Source organism: Engystomops pustulosus, chromosome 4 (assembly GCF_040894005.1).
Source record: "Engystomops pustulosus chromosome 4, aEngPut4.maternal, whole genome shotgun sequence".
Classification (NCBI taxonomy): Eukaryota; Metazoa; Chordata; class Amphibia; order Anura; family Leptodactylidae; genus Engystomops; species Engystomops pustulosus.
The window spans coordinates 190882513-190905940 of record NC_092414.1 but is presented as its reverse complement, the minus strand read 5'-3'; the positions used below and the strand labels follow the sequence as shown (position 1 = coordinate 190905940).

At 43.7% G+C, this 23428-nt stretch overlaps 1 protein-coding gene across 2 annotated transcripts; it reads left to right on the top strand.

Annotated features, from left to right (window-relative positions):
• The first annotated feature begins 8638 nt into the window (after positions 1-8638).
• Positions 8639-22652, top strand: LOC140127866 (melanin-concentrating hormone receptor 1-like). 2 transcript variants are annotated; one of them, XM_072149035.1, is made up of 4 exons: positions 8639-8997; positions 15572-15766; positions 15857-16123; positions 18331-22652. In XM_072149035.1, the coding sequence occupies exons 1-4, from the start codon at positions 8639-8641 to the stop codon at positions 18545-18547; spliced, it is 1038 nt and encodes a 345-aa protein (XP_072005136.1). In that variant the 3' UTR covers positions 18548-22652. The 2 variants fall into 2 exon arrangements, with proteins under 2 accessions (XP_072005136.1, XP_072005135.1); XM_072149034.1 differs by having other exon boundaries at positions 15572-16123.
• Positions 22653-23428: the final 776 nt, after the last annotated feature.

Below are 23428 nucleotides of genomic sequence, written 5' to 3'. Positions count from 1 at the left end.
CTTCTTTCTCTCCTTTAAACCCCCCCCCACCACCACCACCACCGACCCAACCCAGTATTGATAGAGCTCCTACTATGACCCAGGCATAAAAATAATGGCCCCAGCCCGCCCCAGACATATAACTAATGCCCCCTGCCCGCCCCAGACATATAATTAATGCCCCCCTGCCAGCCCCAGATATATAATTAATGCCCCCCTGCCAGCCCTAGATATAGAATAATGCCCCCCCCGCCCCAGACATATAATTAATGCCCCCCTGCCAGCCCTAGATATAGAATAATGCCCCCCCCCCGCCCCAGACATATAATTAATGCCCCCCTGCCAGCCCTAGATATAGAATAATGCCCCCCCCCGCCCCAGACATATAATTAATGCCCCCCTGCCAGCCCTAGATATAGAATAATGCCCCCCCCCACCCCAGACATATAATTAATACACACTGCCAGCCCCATATATACAATAATACCCCCCCAGACATATAATTTATGCCCCCCTGCCAGCCCCAGATATACTATAATCCCCCCCACCCCAGACATATAATTTATGCCCACTGCCAGCCCCATATATACTATAATCCCCCCCAGACATATAATTTATGCCCACTGCCAGCCCCATATATACAATAATCCCCCCCACCCCAGACATATAATTTATGCCCACTGCCAGCCCCATTTATAAAATAATGCCCCACCAGACATATAATTTATACCCACTGCCAGCCCCATATATACAATAATACCCCCCCAGACATATAATTTATGCCCACTGCCAGCCCCATATATACAATAATCCCCCCCCACCCCAGACATATAATTTATGCCCACTGCCAGCCCCATATATACAATAATCCCCCCACCCCAGACATATAATTTATGCCCACTGCCAGCCCAAACATACAATAATACCCCCCACCCCAGACATATAATTTATGCCCACTGCCAGCCCCATACATACAATAATCCCCCCCACCCCAGACATAATTTATGCCCACTGCCAGCCCCATATATACAATAATCCCCCCCACCCCAGACATATAATTTATGCCCACTGCCAGCCCCATATATACAATAATCCCCCCCACCCCAGACATATAATTTATGCCCACTGCCAGCCCAAACATACAATAATACCCCCCACCCCAGACATATAATTTATGCCCACTGCCAGCCCCATACATACAATAATACCCCCCAGACATATAATTTATACCCACTGCCAGCCCCATACATACAATAATCCCCCCCACCCCAGACATATAATTTATGCCCACTGCCAGCCCCATATATACAATAATCCCCCCCACCCCAGACATATAATTTATGCCCACTGCCAGTCCCATATATACAATATTCCCCCCCACCCCAGACATATAATTTATGCCCACTGCCAGCCCCATATATACAATAATACCCCCCCAGACATATAATTTATGCCCACTGCCAGCCCCATATATACAATAATCCCCCCCACCCCAGACATATAATTTATGCCCACTGCCAGCCCCATATATACAATAATCCCCCCCCCAGACATATAATTTATGCCCACTGCCAGCCCCATATATACAATAATCCCCCCCCCACCCAAGACATATAATTTATGCCCACTGCCAGCCCCATATATACTATAATCCCCCCCACCCCAGACATATAATTTATGCCCACTGCCAGCCCCATATATACTATAATCCCCCCCCACCCCAGACATATAATTTATGCCCACTGCCAGCCCCATATATACAATAATACCCCCCAGACATATAATTTATGCCCACTGCCAGCCCCATATATACTATAATACCCCCCACCCCAGACATATAATTTATGCCCACTGCCAGCCCCATATATACAATAATCCCCCCCACCCCAGACATATAATTTATGCCCACTGCCAGCCCCATATATACAATAATCCCCCCCACCCCAGACATATAATTTATGCCCACTGCCAGCCCCATATATACAATAATCCCCCCCACCCCAGACATATAATTTATGCCCACTGCCAGCCCCATATATACTATAATTCCCCCCACCCCAGACATATAATTTATGCCCACTGCCAGCCCCATATATACTATAATTCCCCCCACCCCAGACATATAATTTATGCCCACTGCCAGCCCCATACATACAATAATACCCCCCAGACATATAATTTATACCCACTGCCAGCCCCATATATACAATAATCCCCCCCCCAGACATATAATTTATGCCCACTGCCAGCCCCATATATACAATAATCCCCCCCACCCCAGACATATAATTTATGCCCACTGCCAGCCCCATATATACAATAATACCCCCCACCCCAGACATATAATTTATGCCCACTGCCAGCCCCATATATACAATAATACCCCCCAGACATATAATTTATGCCCACTGCCAGCCCCATATATACAATAATCCCCCCCACCCCAAACATATAATTTATGACCACTGCCAGCCCCATATATACTATAATTCCCCCCACCCCAGACATATAATTTATGCCCACTGCCAGCCCCATATATACAATAATCCCCCCCACCCCAGACATATAATTTATGCCCACTGCCAGCCCCATATATACTATAATTCCCCCCACCCCAGACATATAATTTATGCCCACTGCCAGCCCCATATATATAATAATCCCCCCCACCCGACATATAATTTATGCCCACTGCCATTCCCAAATATAGAATAATGCAGCCCCCCCTCCCAGACATATAAATAATGCCCCCCGTTCTGTAATTTAAAAAAAAAAAAAACATCATACTCACCCCTTTGGTGCAGTTTCTTCCCGTCTTCCTCGGTCTTCGGTGGCTTGGTGTAGAGGCGCGGGATAGTGACGTCACTGCTCCGCGCCTCCACACCAAGCCGCGGAGCTACGGAGGCCGGCGACAGCTGACATGGTAAGTGCCAGCCTCCTCCACGCTACACAGGTCGCGCAATGACGTTGATTGCGCGACCTGTGTAGCTGGGTTTATACACAGACGCAGAAGCAGCGGTGCTGCGCTGCATCTGTGTACTAATCAATAGTAACTGCATCGTACGATGCAGGTACTATAGATTATGTGAAAAGTTTTAGCGAGTGCGGACCGGCCCCGCACCAGCTCCGGACCGGCCCCAGACCGGCCCAGGACCGACCGGCCCACCGGGAAAATTCCCGGTGGGTACAATGGCCAGTCCGCCCCTGAATGGTATCCAATCCAATGCATCCTCTTAACAATGTAGTCTATTTATCCAAGACTTCCAGATCGACTCTGGATTGTCCCCTCTTTCCAAAGCCGCCTGCCTGTCAGCATGACATAAAAGATCAAGCCTCTTCTCCCATGCTGTCCATTTCCTTCTGATCATCATTGAGATGGTTTTACACCTTTATTGGAGTCCAGTTGTGTTTAATTAAACTGATTGGACTTGATTAGGAAAGGCACACACCTGTCTATATAAGACCTCACAGCTCACAGTGCATGTCAGAGCACAAGAGAATCATTAGAACTGCCCGATGAGCTCAGAGACTGAATTGTGGCACGGCACAGGTCTGGCCTAGGTTACAAAAGCATTTCTGCAGCACTCAAGGTTCCTAGGAACACAGTGACCTCTATAAACCTTAAATGGAAAAAGTTTGGGACGGCCACAACTGTTCCTGAACATGGCCGTCCAGCCATACAATGGTGGGAGAATAGCCTTGGTGAGAGAGGTAAAGAAGAACCCACAGATCACTGTGGCTGAGCTCCAGAGATGGAGTAGATAGATGGTAGAAGTCACCTATCACTGCAGCCGCCGCCAGTCAGGGCTTTATGGCAGTGTACAACTACTGAAGCCTCTCCTCAGTGCAAGACATATGAAAGCCGCATACAGTGTGCAAAACACATGAAGGACTCCCAGACTATGAGAAATTAGGTTCTCTGGTCTGATAAGATGAAGATTAAACTTTTTGGTGTTAATTCTCAGCGGCGGAGAAAACCAGGCGCTTCTCATCACCTGCCAAATACAATCCCAGCAGTGACACATGGTGGGGGCAGCATCAGGCTATGGGGCAGGACAAGACCACTGGGTGTAATGGAAGGAAAGATGAATGCGGCCAAGTACAGAGATATCCTGGATGAGAACCTCTTCCAGATCTCTGGACCTCAGACTGGGCCGAACCTTCCAACAAGACAATGACCCACAAGGACATTTTAAGGTAATACTGGTCTAGTCTAACTCTAGTTCTAGTTCTTGTAGGCTTAATTTTGCACCATTAATTGTACCAAAATGTTGCCATACAGCAAGGCCGTATAGTTAAATGAAAGTAATAGGGAAGAAAGAAGAGAATACAGAGGAAGTTTCTACTGTGGCTGATGAAAAGCAGGGAAAAAATATAAGGAAAGCAGAAGATAACACAAGATATTGAAAGAATGAAGTAGTGAAGGCGAAAGAAAAGACATTTTAGGTAGAAAAAGGTAACACATTAGGAGAGAAGAAAAACCAGAGGAACATGGCAAGAGTCTCTACTGAGGAAAATAAAGAATGGAAGAAAAGAAGGAGAACATCATGGAAAGTCATTGGCAGAATAAAGAAAAGAAGTAGGTAGTAGTAAAGGGGAATATGGAAGAGATTACTAGAGCTAAAGAAGGTGAAAAGGGAAGAGAAATGAGTATATACAGGAAAGGATTTAGAGAGAAGCTATGGCAGAATAATGAAGAACGATAGAAAAGAGATGGAATATTGGATTGAGTGGAAAGTAGGCGAAAAGTGTTATAGCCCCCAAAAGTGTACGAAAGACCCAGGTATCCGGAGGTGGGGGATTACCTGGGGTAATCCAACTCAGGGAAACTTTTCATGATTGCTTAGCAGAAAGGAAAAGTCTGTGTATATGTGATAATTGTCTCCAGTTGTCGTGTTCAGGTGACAGCTATGTCTCTCCCACCTCTCTCATACACGTGCAGGATCGGCCCATCCAAATTAATGGATATGTGTTTCCTATAAAGAACAAAAGGATCGGGCAAAGTCCATTCCCTGCTTCCCGGACACTGAATTAATGGGGGTCATTTACTAAGGGCCCGATTCGCGTTTTCCTGACGTGTTACCCGAATATTTCCGATTTGCGCCGATTTTCCCTGTATTGCCCCGGGTTTTTGGCGCACGCAATCGGATTGTGGCGCATCGGCACCGGAATGCACGCGACGGAAATCGGGGGGGCGTGGCCGTAAAAAAACGCACATTTTTTTAAGTGTCGCTGGACTCACGCTTACCTTCACTCGGCCCGGCTTGGTGAAGATCAGTGCATTCCGGGGAACGTCAGCATAGCAGCGACACCTGGTGGACGTCGGAGGAACTTCCTTAGTGAATCCCGGCCGGACCCGAATCCACAGCAGAGAACGGACCGCGAATGGACCGGGTAAGTAAATTTGCCCCAATGTGTTATTTTAATTTTTGCTCCTAAAGATGACGTAGGTATTATTTTCAGGGGATGTGTTAATTATTGATGGGGGGGAAATTCTCATTTAATGTTGAAGAAAAATAAAATTCTGTTTACTATTATACTGTAGTCATGTCTCCCCAAGCATCAGCATAACCAGATAAACACTGAATTCCATCAAGAATTATCTTGGGACTCTATTTCCATATACTATGGTACATTTACCCATCCCAGTATTTTAAGACATTTGTATCATCATCATCTAGAACCTCATCATAACCCCTGAATTTCTTGTGACTATTTCCATATACAGGCAGTCCCCTACTTAAAAACACCTGACTTACAGACGACCCCTAGTTACAAATGGACCTCTTGATGTTGGTAATTCACTGTACTTTACCCCTAGGATATAATAGTCAGCTGTAGGAGTTATAAAAGCTGTCTGCAATTAAGATGTATTGTTGATTCTGGTTCTAATGAGAATCCAACATTTTTAAAATCCAATTGTCACAGAGACCCCAAAAAATTCTGTCTGGGCTAACAATTATAAAACTATACAGTTCTGACTAAAAATTCAACTTAAGAACAAACCTAATGAACCCATCCTGTAACCCGGGGACTGCCTGTACTACAATCTATGGTACATTTGCCGATAATGTCATATCATCTTCTGGACCTTCATCATAACTCTCCAAACCCAGAATTTCATGCTGAATTTTTGGTGACTCCATTTCTTTAAGAATCTTTGGCTGTAATCTCTCACGCTTACTAAGAACACTTTCCATATAATAAGCCCTTATGGCCCAGGTAGCTGCTTGTAGCTCAGTCGTAATGCAATGGTCAGTGATTTTATCCTTTGAATTCTTCACCACTTCTGGTAGCAATTACTGTTGCCAGGTCTAATTTTCAGGTCAGGCCTTAAATTTCTAGTCTTGAAAAAATTGTGCTAGGTCTAATTTTTGGGGATACCTTATTTTTGAGGAAACAGGATACTTGCCCAATCCTTATATCCCCTGACATTTGGCTTTAAAAGAAATCTACCATCAAAATCCATCATAATAAACCAGGGACACTTCCTCATACAAGCAGGCGCCGTGACTGTGGTAATCTTCTTATATTTGTTATCCATGGCCTCCTTCCTTTCAAAAGCAACTTTTAAAATTATGCTAATGAGTCAAAAGGGCTACCGGGGAATAACCAGATCCACATCTGTATATTCACAGGATGTTACACTGTGCAGTACAGACCCGTTTCCTTCTGTGTACTGAAATGTTCTCTGCTGCAGTGAGATTACATCAGTTAGAGGGAGGGGGAGGTCCTGAGGGAGCGGAAGAGAGGATGAGACAGTGTAACAGACTGTGAAGCTGCAGCATAGAGGGCTCTAGCAACACCCCACAGAGCTCTTTAGGCACATTAGCTAGGCACAATAGCCAGAAGGTTCTTTACACCAGAATCTAAATACACTAAATCAATGAATATGAAGCTGGCTTCAAGTCTTGCAATAACTGCAGCAGTATATTTACACTTTTTACAATATACATTATCATCCTCTCACTTTAGAGTCTTATTTATGGTACCTAACCCGACAATAAGCAGAGGGGGATTAAGACTGAAATAGGCCCTGGACTTTATGAATATTATAAATCCCTCAAGTCCAGAAATCACTTCCTACATATGGTACCAGAAACAAGCTTCATGGCATACGGAGGATCCGTCTCTTCTGTCAGCTTTCAATCTGTGGTTTTAGGACCTTAGGAGGACCTTTAAAGGTCCTGAAATGTTGTTTGTGTACATGTGTACTGAAAGCAGGAACTAACGTAGGATTTCTTGGGTGAAGGTCCTCCTGAGTATAAGATTTGGTGGGTAATTTGGGTGACCATTGGCCCCTACCGCCTATATTATAATCCATTACTGGAGGTAGGGCTAAAATATTTACAGGGGGGTTAAAGAGGTAAAGTGGTCTCCGAATAGAAGAGGGTTACTAAATAGGAATTATACAAATGTGATCATGATAAATGTTGAATAAAGGAAGCAAAGAACACTGAGAACCATAGAGAGAACCGTAACAAAGAGAACTGTAACAATGAGAGTGCTGGGTAAGAGAATATACCAGGGCATAATAATGAGACGTACTCGCTAATGGATGGAACGGAGGGAGGACAGGCGATGAGAATGACACTGCTGGGAGGGAATGAATGAGAAAGGATGACTACAAAGAAAGACAGAGCGCTATACACCGGCATAGACAGAGGGGGACAGCAGAAGTGACAGCAAGGAGCAAATGGACAAGTACAACTAGAAAGCAGGGGGAGGAGAGACATAACATATAAGAGACCAACAATAGAAAGAGCAAGAAGGAGACATGGGTTTGTTAGAAGAGGGAGGGGGGAAAACATACAGGGGCAGATTTAAGTAGAATAGTCCATACATCCCTTACCTAGTAGCCTGCGCTTTTCCTTCCTATATTCCATGCACTTCCAATCAACAAGTCCCAGGTAATCGGAGCAGGGATCTAGTCTGGATGTCACATACTTCCATGCAGGCACTGGCTCGCAGACACAGCGGTGGGAGGTAAGCCCCTGGCACACAGATGCCTATGGATTTGTCAATGTGTACATATGTAAATGCCCAGCTTTATGATATCTTGTGCATTGCATTCCCAGTTATGTCATGATGGATTGTGAGAGGCATATTATATATGTCCGCTTGTTTTTATGCTGCAGTGAGTGAATGGCATTGGTTAATGCAGTGCAGCTGCGGTGCCTGTATTGCTGTAGAGCTGGGCAAGGGCTTGGTATAGGGTGGCATTGCTTGGTTATTTAGGTATATATGTTATGGTGCTGGTACTGGACTGTATGGAGGGTGCAGACTCATACAGGTGCTGGAGCGCTGCGTGGGTGGGAGGTGATTAACTACCTATCTGCTTTTTATATTTCAGCTTCTGGTCTGGCGTTCTGGAGGGAAAGTGAGAAACGCTGAAAAAAAGGAGAACAGATGAAAGTGAATCACTTCACACCTATAACACGGATGGGTGAAGATTAGACAGTGGGGGGCGTGTAAGAATGAGGGGGTCTCTCTGTATGTATGTATCTTTATAACACTACGGCCAAACTGAGTTTATGATCGAAAAGATATTAATCATCTCTTTCGAAGTTCACATAGAAAAAGACTATGAACGTCTAAGATATGTGAAGATTACAGCACAGTCCCTAACATCTGCTTCTTGACCCTGATAAACACAGCCATGACCCCGTCCCTTCCTTGGATGCCAACAAGTCTGCCCCCTGCCTCAGGTGTGGTGTCCCTACGTGGTCCTGGGTGGGGGGTAGTATATGGAATGATTTGTGGTTGTGGAGTCTTGTGTAATGGACTGGTCCTAGCCGTCCTTCTCAGCTGTCGGCAAACCTTGGTGTCTGACCTGTATGTGGTCAACCTGGCCTTGGCGGACCTCCTTTCTCTACTTGGGATGCCACTACTTATCCATCAGCTGCTCCATGATAGAGGTTGGGTCTTTGGAGATATCCTGTGTCGTGCCGTGACCGCCTTGGACCTGAATAACCAAATCACCGGCGTGGGCATCATCACAGCTCTTTGTGTGGACAGGTAATAATCTTTTAAGACAATCTTTCTCACATCCACCTGTTTTGGTGAATACACATATAGGATAAAATTTCTCTGACCTTCCCAAATGATCATTCGTGATGGCGAACAGTAGCCTACTTTTGGACAAGATCTGATCTTTCGGGCAAGGCATAACTACCCTAAAATGAACAATCTTTTATCACTTTTCCCCAACCCACTATGTTGCTTTACCCTTTGTTACCCGTCTCACTTACCTGTAAGTGTACTTCGGCCATATTGATGGTTGTGTGACCCATTTGATGTATGATCGCCCGCATTGTAGTCCACACTACGGTTTCATGTCTGGTCAGCTCAGGTTGGGAATACATATAGTGCCCTGAAGACCGTTTATAACTACCTATACATTTATAAGATTGTTGGGTATGTAGCATGATATTGGAGGGGGACAACCCCTTTTAAAGTTATAAGTGGCGCCATGTTGCATATGGTAATCAGATATAAAGAGGAAGAGATATTACTAAGATATGGCTGGATGTCATCTTATGCAGATGATTTCCACCTCAATGGGAAATGCCCCTTTCAGGTAGTCATTTGAGGGGCATGTTAGATGTTGAGAGCTTATTGGTGATTAATGTCTTAGAGTGGAAGAGAGGAACAGTCTGCTCGGGCTAAACCTTCTTGTCATTTTTAATCTGGACGTTCCTGTGATGTTCGTCCAACAGTCTGAGAGCTGGAAAGTGTCATTTTTTTGTATATTGAAAAAATGTCAAGTTCTGAGTGATCATAGGAAAAGCGATGTAGCAACTTCTACGTGGCCCTCAATATCCGGAGATCGGATTGTGCGGCAGAGAATAGATATGGTATGTAAATCTATTAGAGGGAAATAAAGCGGCAGAACTTAGGGTCACATTGGTGCGAAGTAAAGCAGACACTAAATCTCACTTATATTGGTTGGACTGGTTGACCAACTGTAACGTAAGGGGGACTCTCGATACTTACCTGACAGCTATGGATAGATATAATTTGGGCAGTAGTCTTTCAGCTTTCTTATCCTTTCGATCTTGTGAATATATTTGGCCATGAGTTTCACAAGCATCTGTATGGGAAAGCCGGGTTCTGGCTAGTAAATGATGATGTCCCTTGGACCATCTTTTCTTAAACCTCTACAAAGTGCAAATTCTCTGTCCCTCCTCCTCCATGAAATATCAATGAATAAATTGACAACAGGGTGTTACCATTTAGTGGGGTGACACTAGACTGTATGCTAATTGTACAGTGACACGCCCCATTGACAAAGCAAATGATAACACCCAGATGTCAATTTATCCACACATTTTCGGAAATACCAGAGAAGCGACATTAAGTAGACTATTTCATGTTCATTTTCCCCAAATAGAACTCATGTTGGTAACAGATCGTTTTAACACTTTACCTCCTACTGAGTCACTGTGTAATTATCATCTTGGGATGTATCGGGCTCATATACTTTGCTTAGAATAGAAGGAGGAGGCAATGCCCTTTATAAGGAGTGGTAGCAAGACTACTTCTATACAAGGTATTAAGAAAAGACACTGATACTACGAGTTGCCCTAGAAACTGGGAGAAAGAAGGAGGGGAGTCACTAATAATGGGGTGACCTATAAAACCACTTATAATCCGTGAATACAGCGCATTGCTTAAGGCTCTGGATGACACGTTAGAGGTGACAGCTAAGTGTAGTGAACTTTGTGTTGTACGGGGAGTAAATTAGGTGTAATGGGAGGTTTTCTTCTTGTTCTAGCTGTACAGATAATAGCTGGTGGGTGCACGGCATTCAAGGGCACATGGATTAAAAGTGTCTACAGTTTCCTATAATTACAAGTGTCATCAAATTTGCCAGACATGCATCGTATTCTCCAAATTACCCCTTGAAAGTCTTTAGCGTATCCTCAGATTTCTTCGATTTTTCACTTCAAGAGTTAACATAATGGTATTGGTTTAAGCACCCAAAAGATAAATGTTAAGTTACATTTTTAAGGTTAACTAGTAGGGGTCATTAAAAAGGCCTATAGGCTGGCAGTGGTGTGCAAGTGGGCATCTGAGTCAACCATATACATTGGGGTGGATATGCACTGTAGGATGATGTGTTTGCCTCATGTTACAAAAATTGTTGTTGAAATGGTTATTTACAATTCAACATTTTTTTTTCAAAAATCAATAGTAGAAGTGAATATGATAAACTAAAATAAATTAATGCTTATTTCTCCACTTACTTGGCTCCTCTCATGCTCCCTCCCTCTTCCAACGCTGCTTAACCCCTTAAAGGAAACCTACCACTTTAAAATGACCCCTCTGACCCACAAATACCTTAAGCTAGCTCAGGATGAGCTGATGCCGGACCATATTTTCAATTAAACCAGAAACCGCTGTATTTGTAGAAACATTATTTTCTTGTGGTAGTAAAATCTCTCTTCGGCGCTTCTATAAGCGTCATACAGCGCGCACCCCGGACCCTACTCCGCGATCACGCTGTCGTCAGCGCCGCTCCCGTCACTAATTTTGCTGTGCCCGAGAGCCGGTGACGTCACCGAGCTCTCGGGCACACTAGCGCATGCGCACCACCTCCTCCCGGCGCGTCGCGGCCGGATCCCATTGCGCATGGGCGAAGTCCCGAAGCCTCGTAGTATCGCGAGGCTTCGGAGAGAAGACCCAGAAGACCACCTCCACTATGCTCGCCGCTATACTTCGCCCATGCGCAATGGGATCTGGCCGCGACGCGCCAGGAGGAGGTGGTGCGCATGCGCTAGTGTGCCCGAGAGCTCGGTGACGTCACCGGCTCTCGGGCACAGCAAAATTAGTGACGGGAGCGGCGCTGACGACAGCGTGATCGCGGAGTAGGGTCCGGGGTGCGCGCTGTATGACGCTTATAGAAGCGCCGAAGAGAGATTTTACTACCACAAGAAAATAATGTTTCTACAAATACAGCGGTTTCTGGTTTAATTGAAAATATGGTCCGGCATCAGCTCATCCTGAGCTAGCTTAAGGTATTTGTGGGTCAGAGGGGTCATTTTAAAGTGGTAGGTTTCCTTTAAGGACGCAGCCATTTTGTAGCTTAAGGCTCAGCCCGATTTTTTGGATTCTGACCTGCGTCGCTTTATATGGTTATAACTTTTGAACACTGTTACTCATCAAAGCGATTCTGAGATTGTTTTTTCCCCACATGTTGTACTTCATTTTAGTGGTAAATTCTAGCAGATAAGATTTGCGTTTATTTACAAAAAAAAGAAAATATGATAAATTTTTTGAAAAATTTGCCATTTTCGAAATTCTAAATCATTGCGTTTTCAGGCAGATAGATTTACCACCTAAATAACTTGCCGAATAACATTTCCCATTTGTCTACTTTACATTTTCATAATTTCTGAAATGTTTGGATAATTTATTTTGATGTCACGCGGCTTACAAATAGAATATCGCTTTTCCGGATTTTCAGAATTGACTATTTTGGGGATAAATACAGTTTTGAATGAAATTTTACATATTTAGCATCAAAACCCCCCTATATAATCAACCCATTTTCAAATCTGCACCCCTCAAGCTATCAGAAACAGCTTTTACAAAGATTGTTAACCCCTTGAGATCTTCATAGTAATTGAATCAAAATGGAGGTGAAATTTAGAATGGTCATATTGTTCCCTTATACGTTCATTTAGCACTAAAATTTACACATTTCCAAAATATAAAAAGAGAAAACCCACCATACAATTTGTTCTGCAATTTCTCCTGAGTGCAGCGACCCCCCACATGTGGCTGTGACTTGTTTTATGGGGGCACAGCGAGGTGCAGAAGGGAAGGAGGGCGCTGCAGCTGCCAGGATTTTAGTTTCCTCATTGGCCCCTTTTGAAGGCTATAAAATTTTTGCTTTTTCGTTATTGGGGCCATGTGACGGCATTTTTTTTGCGGGATGAGATGCTTTTTCCATTGTTACCATTTTGGGGTTGGTATCACCTATTGTTGAAAATTTAGGAACTTTTTTTGAGGGCAGGAGTAGAAAAGCATCTATTCTGTACCGGATTTTTTACTTTTTTTTTTTTGGTGTTCACCGTATAGACTAATAATCATGTTATCTTTATTCTATGGGTCGATACGATTACGGGGATACCAGACATGAATATATTTTCTTACGTTTTACTAAATTTGTCAAACAAAACCCTAATGTGGGGAAAAATCTATCATTTATGTATTGCCATCTTCCAAGTGGCATAACATTGTTCCTTTTTTGGCTACGGAGCTGGTTGATGGCTTGTTTTTTGCGGGACATGTTGTACTTTGCACCAGTATCATGTCTGAGTACATATGGTTTTTTGATCGCATTTTATAGCATTTTTTGTGGGATTGAAAAGGTAAAAATCATAATTTTTGGAGGGTTTATAACAGTTTTTTTTTACGGCGTTTATCGTGGGGGTTCAATAATGATTTACTTTTATTCTACGGGTTGTTACGGACGCGGTGATACTATATATGTGGGGTTTGTGTTATGATTTAGACTTTTTTTTGAGTTATATGTCTCTTTATATGTTTTGGGAGTTTGGGGCATTTTTAGTGATTTATGACTTTATTTTTTTATTGAATAACTTTTTTTTTTTTTACTTTTTCACTTTTATACCATGGGACATGAAGAAGCAATCTTCTGATTGCTTCTTCATGATAATATTCTGCAATACTGATGTATTGCAGAGTATTATCAGTGTCAGCCTATGCACTTGCATAGGCTGGCACTGTGCCAGTAAGATGACGTCACAGACGCCATCTTACTGGCAATTCTTGCAAGTAACTCTGGGGTCCAGATCGGACCCCAGAGTTGCTATGGCAACGATCGGCGCCCCCCGAAAACGGTTCGGGGGGGCCGATCGTGGGGGAAAGACCCCCCAGATGCTTGTTAGATGCCGCGGTCGCGCTGACCGCGGCATTTAACGGGTTAAGCACCCGCGATCGGAGACAACTCCGATCGCGGGTGTTACACTGGGGTGCCGGCTATTAGTTACAGCCGGCACCCCGTGTTTCCCGATGCCGGTTCGGCTCTGATCCAGAGCCGAGCCGGCATAAGCGCCGTGGCGGATATATCCGCCACTGAGCGCTAAGTCACTGCGCTCCGTGGCGGATATATTCGCCACGGAGCGTGAAGGGGTTAATGTTTTCCTGATAGTAAGGTGATCAGAAAGTCACTGAGATTTAAAGGGGTTGTCAACATTCAGTAAATAAGTGATATTGGGGTGTAGGTATCATATTTATGATTCAAACTCTGCCCCCGGCAATGTGGGCACATGGATCCTGCACTTAAATAAGCCCCCTCCACAGCCATCCGGCAGACAGGGCAGAGTAACCGCAATTCCCGGCTCCCAGCAGAAAATTTCGACCAACTTGTACACCTATTTTCAGCCATAAAGGCCCCCAATCTTTGTGTAATGAAAAGTTATACATCATATGACCAAGGACCGTTTTTTATCCACAGGATTTAAACAATGAAACTTTCTGTTGAATGACAGCAAGCAGAGATCTAGAAAACGGAGAAGGAATTGATACAGAAAGTATAAAGGAAAATTGTTTAACTTTTCATGACACAAGCAATATCAAATATTTGTTCTATATGTTCTAAAGAGATGTGTACAGACAGTCCCCGGGTTACATACAAGATAGGGTCTGTAGGTTTGTTCTTAAGTTGAATTTGTATGTAAGTCGGAACTGTATATTTTATCATTGTAATCCCAGCCAGAACTTTTTTGGTCTCTGGGACAATTGGATTTTAAAAATGTTGGGTTGTCATAAGAACCAGGATTAACACTAAAGCTTCATTACAGACACCTGTGATAACTGTTATAGCTGATTATTGTAGCCTAGGACTAAAGTACAATAAATGACCAATATCCAGAGGTCCGTTTGTAACTAGGGGTCGTATTTAAGTAGAGTGTTCTTAAGTAGGGGACCGCCTGTATATCACAGGAAGGAGCTGAGGCACATCCAGTACTGGCTAAACTTCTAAACTTAAATTTATACATATAGCCTACAAAGTGTAGTCCCAGGCTGCAATGATCAGCTGTAAGGTGTCTGTAATGAAGCTTTATTGATAATCCTTGGTCCCATTACTGCAAAAAAATTAGAAACTCCAATTGTCACTGGGGCAAAAACATTTTTTGCCTGGAACTACAATTATAAAATATACAGTTTTGAGTTACATACAAATTTTACTTAAGAACAAACCTATGGACCCCATCTTGTACGTAACCCAAGGACTGCCTGTATGTGTATATATATATATATAAATTACACTGTATTCCTTTGCAAAGTTAGTTGAAAGGTTATGTACAATTGTATTATTTGCATATAGCTCCAGTATTCTTCATTTTTTACATAAATGTTATATATACTAGCTGTTTATCTGTTCTACACTCCGAGCCCATCTTCCCGAGCCATGTGTGGGCACTTCTCTTACATATGTGGGCACGTGCTTATTGGCAGCAGTTTGCTAATATATCAGATTGGGATAATAATTTGTTGCACATTGATATAAACATAACCTGTGTATATGATAGACTCTCTCTCTCTTGTGTGTTGACAGATATGTAGCCGTGGTGCACTCTTCTACGGTGGGCCAACGGAGGAGCGTGCGTTGTACGTGGATAGTAACGGGCTGCGTTTGGCTATGCTCACTTCTCCTCAGTGTTCCTGTTCTCCTCTACTCTGGGGTGCGATGGGGAGATGGTGTGGCCTTGTGTGTACTGGACCTTCCTGGGGCGCCACCATCTCTATACTGGTACACGCTGATGCACAGTCTCCTGACGTTTCTTCTGCCTTTATCGGTCATAGTGGTATTGTACTCCCTCACACTCCACCATCTTTCTAGGGTGATGAGAAGAGTCCAAAGGGCTCCATCTCAGCGCAGCCGGAGGGTGACACGCATGGCTCTGGCTATTGTGGCCGCTTTTCTTTTCTGTTGGGCTCCTTTCCATGCAGTGCAGCTTGTCAATCTCTTCTCTACTGGACCTCCTTCAACCTCTACTTTCTACCTCAACCAAGCTGCTATTTGTCTAGGCTATGCGCACAGCTGTGTCAGTCCTCTGCTGGTTATCTGCTGTACCGAGGGCTTCCGGGAACGTCTACCGCATGCACGGTGAGCACCATTACTAATCTTTCCATTCTAGTGGCACCATGGGTACTATAGGTATGACGTGAGATATACTCCGGTGCTGGAGCAGCTGCTATGACCATTCATGGTGCCCCTCCACCGGAAACACCATAATGTGACATATATACAGTCTAATCTCTTCCAACATCTCTGTTTTACCAAATACGTAAATTTTTCATGAAATAATAATTCAGTAGAAGTATTTCCTAGACCTCTACATTGTGCCGCTTCTTTATTCCTGCTTACAATTTAGGAATAAATTGGCATATGGGTGTGACTAGCTAGGAGTATGTACCTACACACTGACACCATCCAATCAGTGCTCACAAATTCAGACAGGGCAAGGACATTTCCTGTTGAGAAGGGAAATGGTAACACCCGGTTGTCAATTTATTCATAAAGTACTTTTATCATAATACATATATGAGTTTATACGATGATTTGGTTCCTTATAGGGTCCTGGTGTCCCCCGGGCTAACCATAGACAAGGCTAGTTGTTAGGGTGTGTCCGCCAATCCAACAATATGTTCGGGTCAGATGGCCGAGCCCGAACACCATGCCAGACCATCGCGTATGCTCATATCTAGTCAAGATTAACTTAAAGCTTTGAAAAAGTGTTGAAGAAACTTAGTAGTCAAATGGGTGTACATGAGGAGTAGCAGAATTTTATGACATTCTGTGATCTGCATTATTATTATTATGTCTACCTTACCTCTCTGTAGCCTCTGTCTGTAAAATCACAGCTGCTGTCACTTTGCTCCTTGCTCCCCCTCCCCTCTCTGTAGACTCCGTGATTGTCTGTCCTTCTTGTTGGCTAAAGGGAATTCAGCAGAGATTTCAGAGTAAAAAAATATAAGAAAGAAGCACTTAGCTCTGATGAGCTATATATGTGAGGATGAGATATATTACAAAGTTTCTTGTGTGCATTGCAGTATTAGTTTATACTACCAACTAGTTTACATATTTTATTCAATCCACTCTTTTTGGCTTCAAAACTACTTTGACAATACTGAATGTGTGCCCTTACCTCATAGTGAAAGCTTCTATAAGAGTCTGAATTACTAAAACCGGCATTTCTTTAGTTGAAAGCCGAAACTGTATATTTTATAATTGTAGATCCACACAAAAAATTTTTTTTGCCCCAGTGACAAGTGGAGTTTGCTGTAATGGGACCAAGGATTATCCATAAAGCTTCATTACAAACACCTTACAGCTGATCATTGCAGTCTGGGGCTATAGTAACATCCAGAGAGCTTCACCAGAGGTCACAGTGGGCAGAGAGGTCCGTCTTTAACTAGGGGTCGTCTGTAAGTCGGGTGTCCTTAAGTAGGGGACCGCCTGTAATCCTAATATCCTATTACTAGTGACGAGAGGACTCAAACAGGGACTCAAAGAGCGGGACTGAGTCCGGGTTTCGCTTAAACCACCAACTCCAACCCCCATCCCTCTTCCGTTAGTGCCAATTATTGTCGTTGACACCAATCATGGGCATTAACTCTTTAAATGCCACTGGTAAAGTTGCCAGCGCCATTTAAATGGCTATACCTTGCACACCATGATGCTAGGGCGGCGCCATTTTAGGCTCCATTTACACGATGTAAGCCTGCCGTATTGTAGCACAGCAGGCACACGTCAGCACCGGGGAGTAATATATGGAGCATGGCATCGTATTCAGGGGAAAGCTAGGACATGTCCTATCTTTTTTCCGGCTATGGAACGGTACTGTGCCACACGTGTGCTGCAGCGTACCGCTCCCCTACGGTGCCGTGAACCCATTCCCACCTATGGGGGATGTATATACGTCCCCCATACGGTCGTGTGAATATAGCCTGAGGGGGGGTCATCGCTTTTTGATAACGTCATTGGAAGCAACTATTCTCCCCAAAATCGTGTGCAGGAGTAATTTAAATGCCGCTGGCACTAGTTACCGTCTACCGTCGGTGCTGGCACTGACCGTGCGTGTCGCTGGTTGGGGGTTCAGGGGCGGAACCTGATTTTGCTTGATCTATTATGTAAAATTGCCCGTTGTTAAATCTAATTTTTACATTTAACTTCAATTTGATAATATGCCATGTTACAGATTCTATGATACTGCAATTTCTATTATTCCTTAGATGTCAATAGCTGCGGATACACCAAATGAGAGTTCTCAGCTGACATTTTAATGGATTTTTTTTTTATGGTAATTACAGTTGTTGCCGATTCCTTTTCCGTCGCTGGGCTGGATTTTGGCCGATTTCCACTCTACCGCACAATGGTCCAAGCTCTGCTGTCAATAGTCCTCCTATAGATGGGATGTGTGCTCCCCAGCACCGCAGGAGGACTATCCACCTGGAGACCCCGCCATGTTCCATCACAGAAAGCACCAGGATCAGTCTGGGGATCCGAGATGAATCCAGCGTCTTGTAATATCGGCTGCCTTCATGTATCACTCATTCCCAGGAGATTGTAATGGAAGTGGAGAGATGGGCATAGAAGGTGCTGCAGGTTACAGTAACTATTACATTATAAGTTTACCAGCGCAGCAAACACTAGTAAACATCTACCAGGTTGCTATATGTCACTTCGTTTATGTAAGTAGTAACTACAACACCCAGCATTCCCAACAACAATGGACGTTGTAGTATGACGATGACTGGAGAGCCACTTATGGGAGATCTCTGGTTATCAGGCTAATTCCTAACGTGTGATGTTAGCTGTATACTTTACAAACTATAAGGCACAAGTATCAAAGTGGTTTTCAGGGATGGTCTATTGTTACAATTGATCATTATTAGGCCTTATGCACACTAACATATTTTTCTAGAACTCTGCTTGCTGTCATTGTATAGGTAACTTCATGGTTTACTTCCTATGGATGATAAATGATCTCTGGTCTCTCATGTGACGTCACAGCTGGCAGTAAAAAAAGCTGTATGCCTTAGCGATCCCAACCGCCCACCCCATTCATTTTCTTTAGTTTGTGTGCACAACTGAATTTTCCGAAAGAGATCAATAAAGTTATATTGTATTGTATCGTACACAGCTCGTTATAATGCACGGCTCTGATTACCCTCTGTAATTTAATAAGCCATGAACTGTGTGACATCACATGACCAGGGTTATAGACGTGCACCTGTGTGACATCACATGACCAAGGATATCACGAGCCATGCACCTGTTTGACATCACATGACCAGGGATATAAGGAGCCGTGCACCTGTGTGACATCACATGACCAAGGATATCACGAGCCGTGCACCTGTGTGACATCACATGACCAGGGATATAACGAGCCGTGCACCTGTTTGACATCACATGACCAGGGATATAACAAGCCGTGCACCTGTGTGACATCACATGACCAGGGGTATAACAAGCTGTGCACCTGTGTAACATCACATGACCGAGGATATAACGAGAAGTGAACCTGTGTGACCTCACATGACCGAGGATATAACGAGAAGTGAACCTGTGTGACATCACATGACCAGGGATATAACGAGCCGTGCACCTGTGTGACATCACATGATCGGGGATATAACGAGCCGTGCACCTGTGTGACATCACATGACCAGGGATATAATGAGCCGTGTACCTGTGTGACATCACATGACCAGGGATATAACGACCCATGCACCTGTGTGACATCAAATGTCCATGGACAAATTTCTATCCACTGGAAGTAAACAATGAAGCTTCCTATAGAATGACATAGAATGTATAACCTTCCGTTAAAAAGACTTTTTTTTCAGATTACCTATTTTTGCTGTAGAGAAACAGGGAGTATATATATTTGCACTAAGGCGTCTTCTCACATGGTTTGATACATTTTCCCACAAAAACAAGTAGTCAAGGACTGGGACAGTGAAAAAGACTTCTCCAGTATAAATACTGATAGAAATGGATCAAAGCTGCACAGTGTGAACAAGGCCTAAGGTTTCACAAACCTCACGGCAGATAATGCTGCATCCCACTGTGGTTATATATTTTTTTGTTCACACTAGACTTTTATGGCACATCCATAAGACATCTCCATAATTAGACATTTGAGACAGGAGTCTGCTAGGCTGAGGGTACAAATAGACGTTGCGGCCATGATGTGCCCGTGATGAATCGGTCAGCTGTGTAACGATAATACATAGCAAAATGATTATTCAGTGACAGTTTCATGAACTTTTGTTATGAATTTGTCACAATTCCTTAAAGGACACCTGTCATTAGGTCTCTGTCACTATTTGTTTCACCTCTACCTGTTGGAGCAGCTCATAAGGATCCCATCCCAGCCTTGTATCTCTCCTATACACACACACAACCTGCAAGCACATGGAGGAGCCATCACACCATTATACAGGCTGTCAGTCATGCACTGGGGGTGTGGCTGTGCCTCCCACTCATGAATAAGGTGGACAGCTGAATATGCTAATGCTTCATTGGACATTACACAGGTCATTTGCATACAGCTTTAGGACCTCATTGCTTAGGTTTACAGGCATGTAGAGGGACAATGAAGGGATAGAGGCAATACTCTCTAATGGCAGTTTATGAAAATATATTTAGTTTAGGGGGGTTATTTTGCCTGACGGGTTCTCTTTAATTGATGTGGCCGACCGCACCATCTATTTGTACCCTTAAAGGCACAAAGATGGACAAAGGACTAGTGCCATCCTGTGCATAACCTTAGGATACACCAAAATCAGTCCATTACAAGACCATTCAGTTAAAGCACACCTACAATATTTAGTAAAATTTACATGCAGGCCGACTATAAAATCTAATGTGCTCCATTAACCATTCGTGTGCACCTCATGGTCCCCTGCTGATGCTACAGTCATACCCCCTCCTGCTTTCTAACACAGGAAATGTAAATTGGGAAGAGCAACAGGATTAGACTACACAGTGGGGGGGGGGCATTTATTATCAACTTTCAATTGAAAAACTGGCAAAAAAAATTTTTTTCTCCCTTACTGCGCCTCTTGTACCTTATTTATGAAGAGGCTAAACCACAATGTTGACGCTTTTCCAACACTCGCAATGTTCTGTTCAGACGCTCGCTACGTTGGGCTCAAAATTGTGTCGCCCGCTTGTGAATCCGACACTTTTCGGGCACTTCTATTTTTCCGACTAGTTTTGTGGCGCAAAAAGCAAGTCTAGGGAGGTCTATTTCACTTTCATGAATGTGGAGACAATTATTGATGTTTCGGTTTGTGCTCCAAATCATTAAAAGAAACTTAGCATTTGATTTGATGCATTATGAAGCAAACATACCATGAGAATGCTGTAGCTACACTGATGCAGGATCATATCTTGGTTAATCCCTTTGCCGAGTGGTTTTGCTGAAAAAAACGATTTTAACATTCAGGACCTTGGGAAAGCTGGGTTGCATGGTTGCACAAGTTACAAGGAGCTTGTATTACACACGGGGCTTAGACCAGGCAGTAAAATGATGGTGCAGCAATTGATTATTCTGCCTTCAGGCACAACCCAGGGATTACACCATCCTGTGAAGCAGTGAATAACTCACATGCTAGGAGAAGCGCTAGAACAGCCATAGAAGCGACAGAGCTGCATTATCATAATTGTTTTATCAGCAAAACCACTCAGCTCAGGGATTAAACAAGACATGTTTCTGCATCAGTGTAGCTACAGCATTCTCAAGGTATGTGTGCTTCATAATGCATCAAATCAAATGGTAGGTTTCCTTTAAACCCTTGCACCACAAACTTAAATCAAACTGAAAATTCTAGCACACTTCTGCACCACCCAAACTAATAAACGCCCCTCAGGGTCTCTGTGTTGTCTGTTACCATGCAGACCTATAGCTCTGCACAGGAGCTGTAAACACAAAAAAATCACTTTGCTGTAGAAGCAGCGTTTCATATCGCCTAATACAGCCTTATTGTATTACCAACTGCTTTGCTAAAATATTTTACAATTTTTCTTGTGTTCACTTATACTATTGATTTATGCTACGTTTGTTTAAAAATTTGAGACAAATTGCACCCTGTGTCTCGTGCCAAATGATCATAATTTTGTGATGTGATTTCTCATCCTCAGGTCATAATCCCAATATTTATTAGGTCTTTAGTCTTGCTATGCAGGAGCCACTCCATGATGTCTTCCCGATATCACAGGAAACAGAAGGACAGGCTGCTCAACCAATCACTGGATCAGTTGGATCACTCATCTAACTAATGATTGATTGTGCAGCTCCCCTAGTGTCCTGGAAGGTGCAGTGCAGGGAGGATCGAGACCGACTAACAGACAGGAGGGGTGTTGTACGTACTGTTTTATTAGAGCCCATGTAACTTTATAATTTTCCCTGGAATACCTTCACAGTTCCTTGTGAATTAAAAGGAGAGCAGTGGAGATATGAATGTATGAGACTATGGTATACAGAGTAGGAGCAGCGATCTTGCCTTACCAAACCCCCAACACATAATCCTTGTATGAACTCGGAGACTATTTCTCGTTGTGCTCTGTGCAAATGACTTTGTCGCTGTGTGTTTGGAAATAAAGATGAGATTTTTTTCTATTCTTTTCCTTTGATGTCAGTATATGTCACTGTCCTTCTGTATTACAAGGCCATTCTTGTATACCGTATATACTCGAGTATAAGCCGACCCAAGTATAAGCCAAGACCCCTAATTTTACCATCAAAAACTGTGAAAACCTATTGACTCGAGGGTGGGAGGGTGGCATTAGTCACAGACCCCCCCCCCAGTATGTATACAGCCTGACCCCAGTAGTATACAGCCTGCCCCCAGTAGTATACAGCTTGCCCCCAGTAGTATACAGCTTGCCCCCAGTAGTATACAGCGGGTCTTCTTCTGTCTTCACTAACTTCGTGCCAGGCGCCACCATTGCTCTCCCCTGGACGGCGCCTAGTATGACGCGCCGCTGCTGACGTCATACTAGGCGCCGCCTGGAGGAAAAACATGGCGGCGCCCGTCTTCTGTCTTCACTAACTTCGTGCCGCGCGGACATCGGGGGAGCAGCGCTGCAGGTCGGGGCCACCGGAGGGTGAGTATATAAGTTTATTATTTTTTAAAGATTTTTTATGACTGTATGACTCGTGTATAAGCCGAGGGGACGTTTTTCAGCACATTTTTTGTGCTGAAAAACTCGGCTTATACACGAGTATATACGGTATATTAAAAAAAAAAGATGTACCTTTTCAACTCCATCAACCTGGTTCTAGGCACTTGTTAAGGTGCCGGGGCGTAGCCTCTACTCCCTGGAGTCTGATGAGCCCTTATTCTGAATATGAAGAGTCCTGGTTATTGAATGAACGGCGTTCAATCTTTTGTA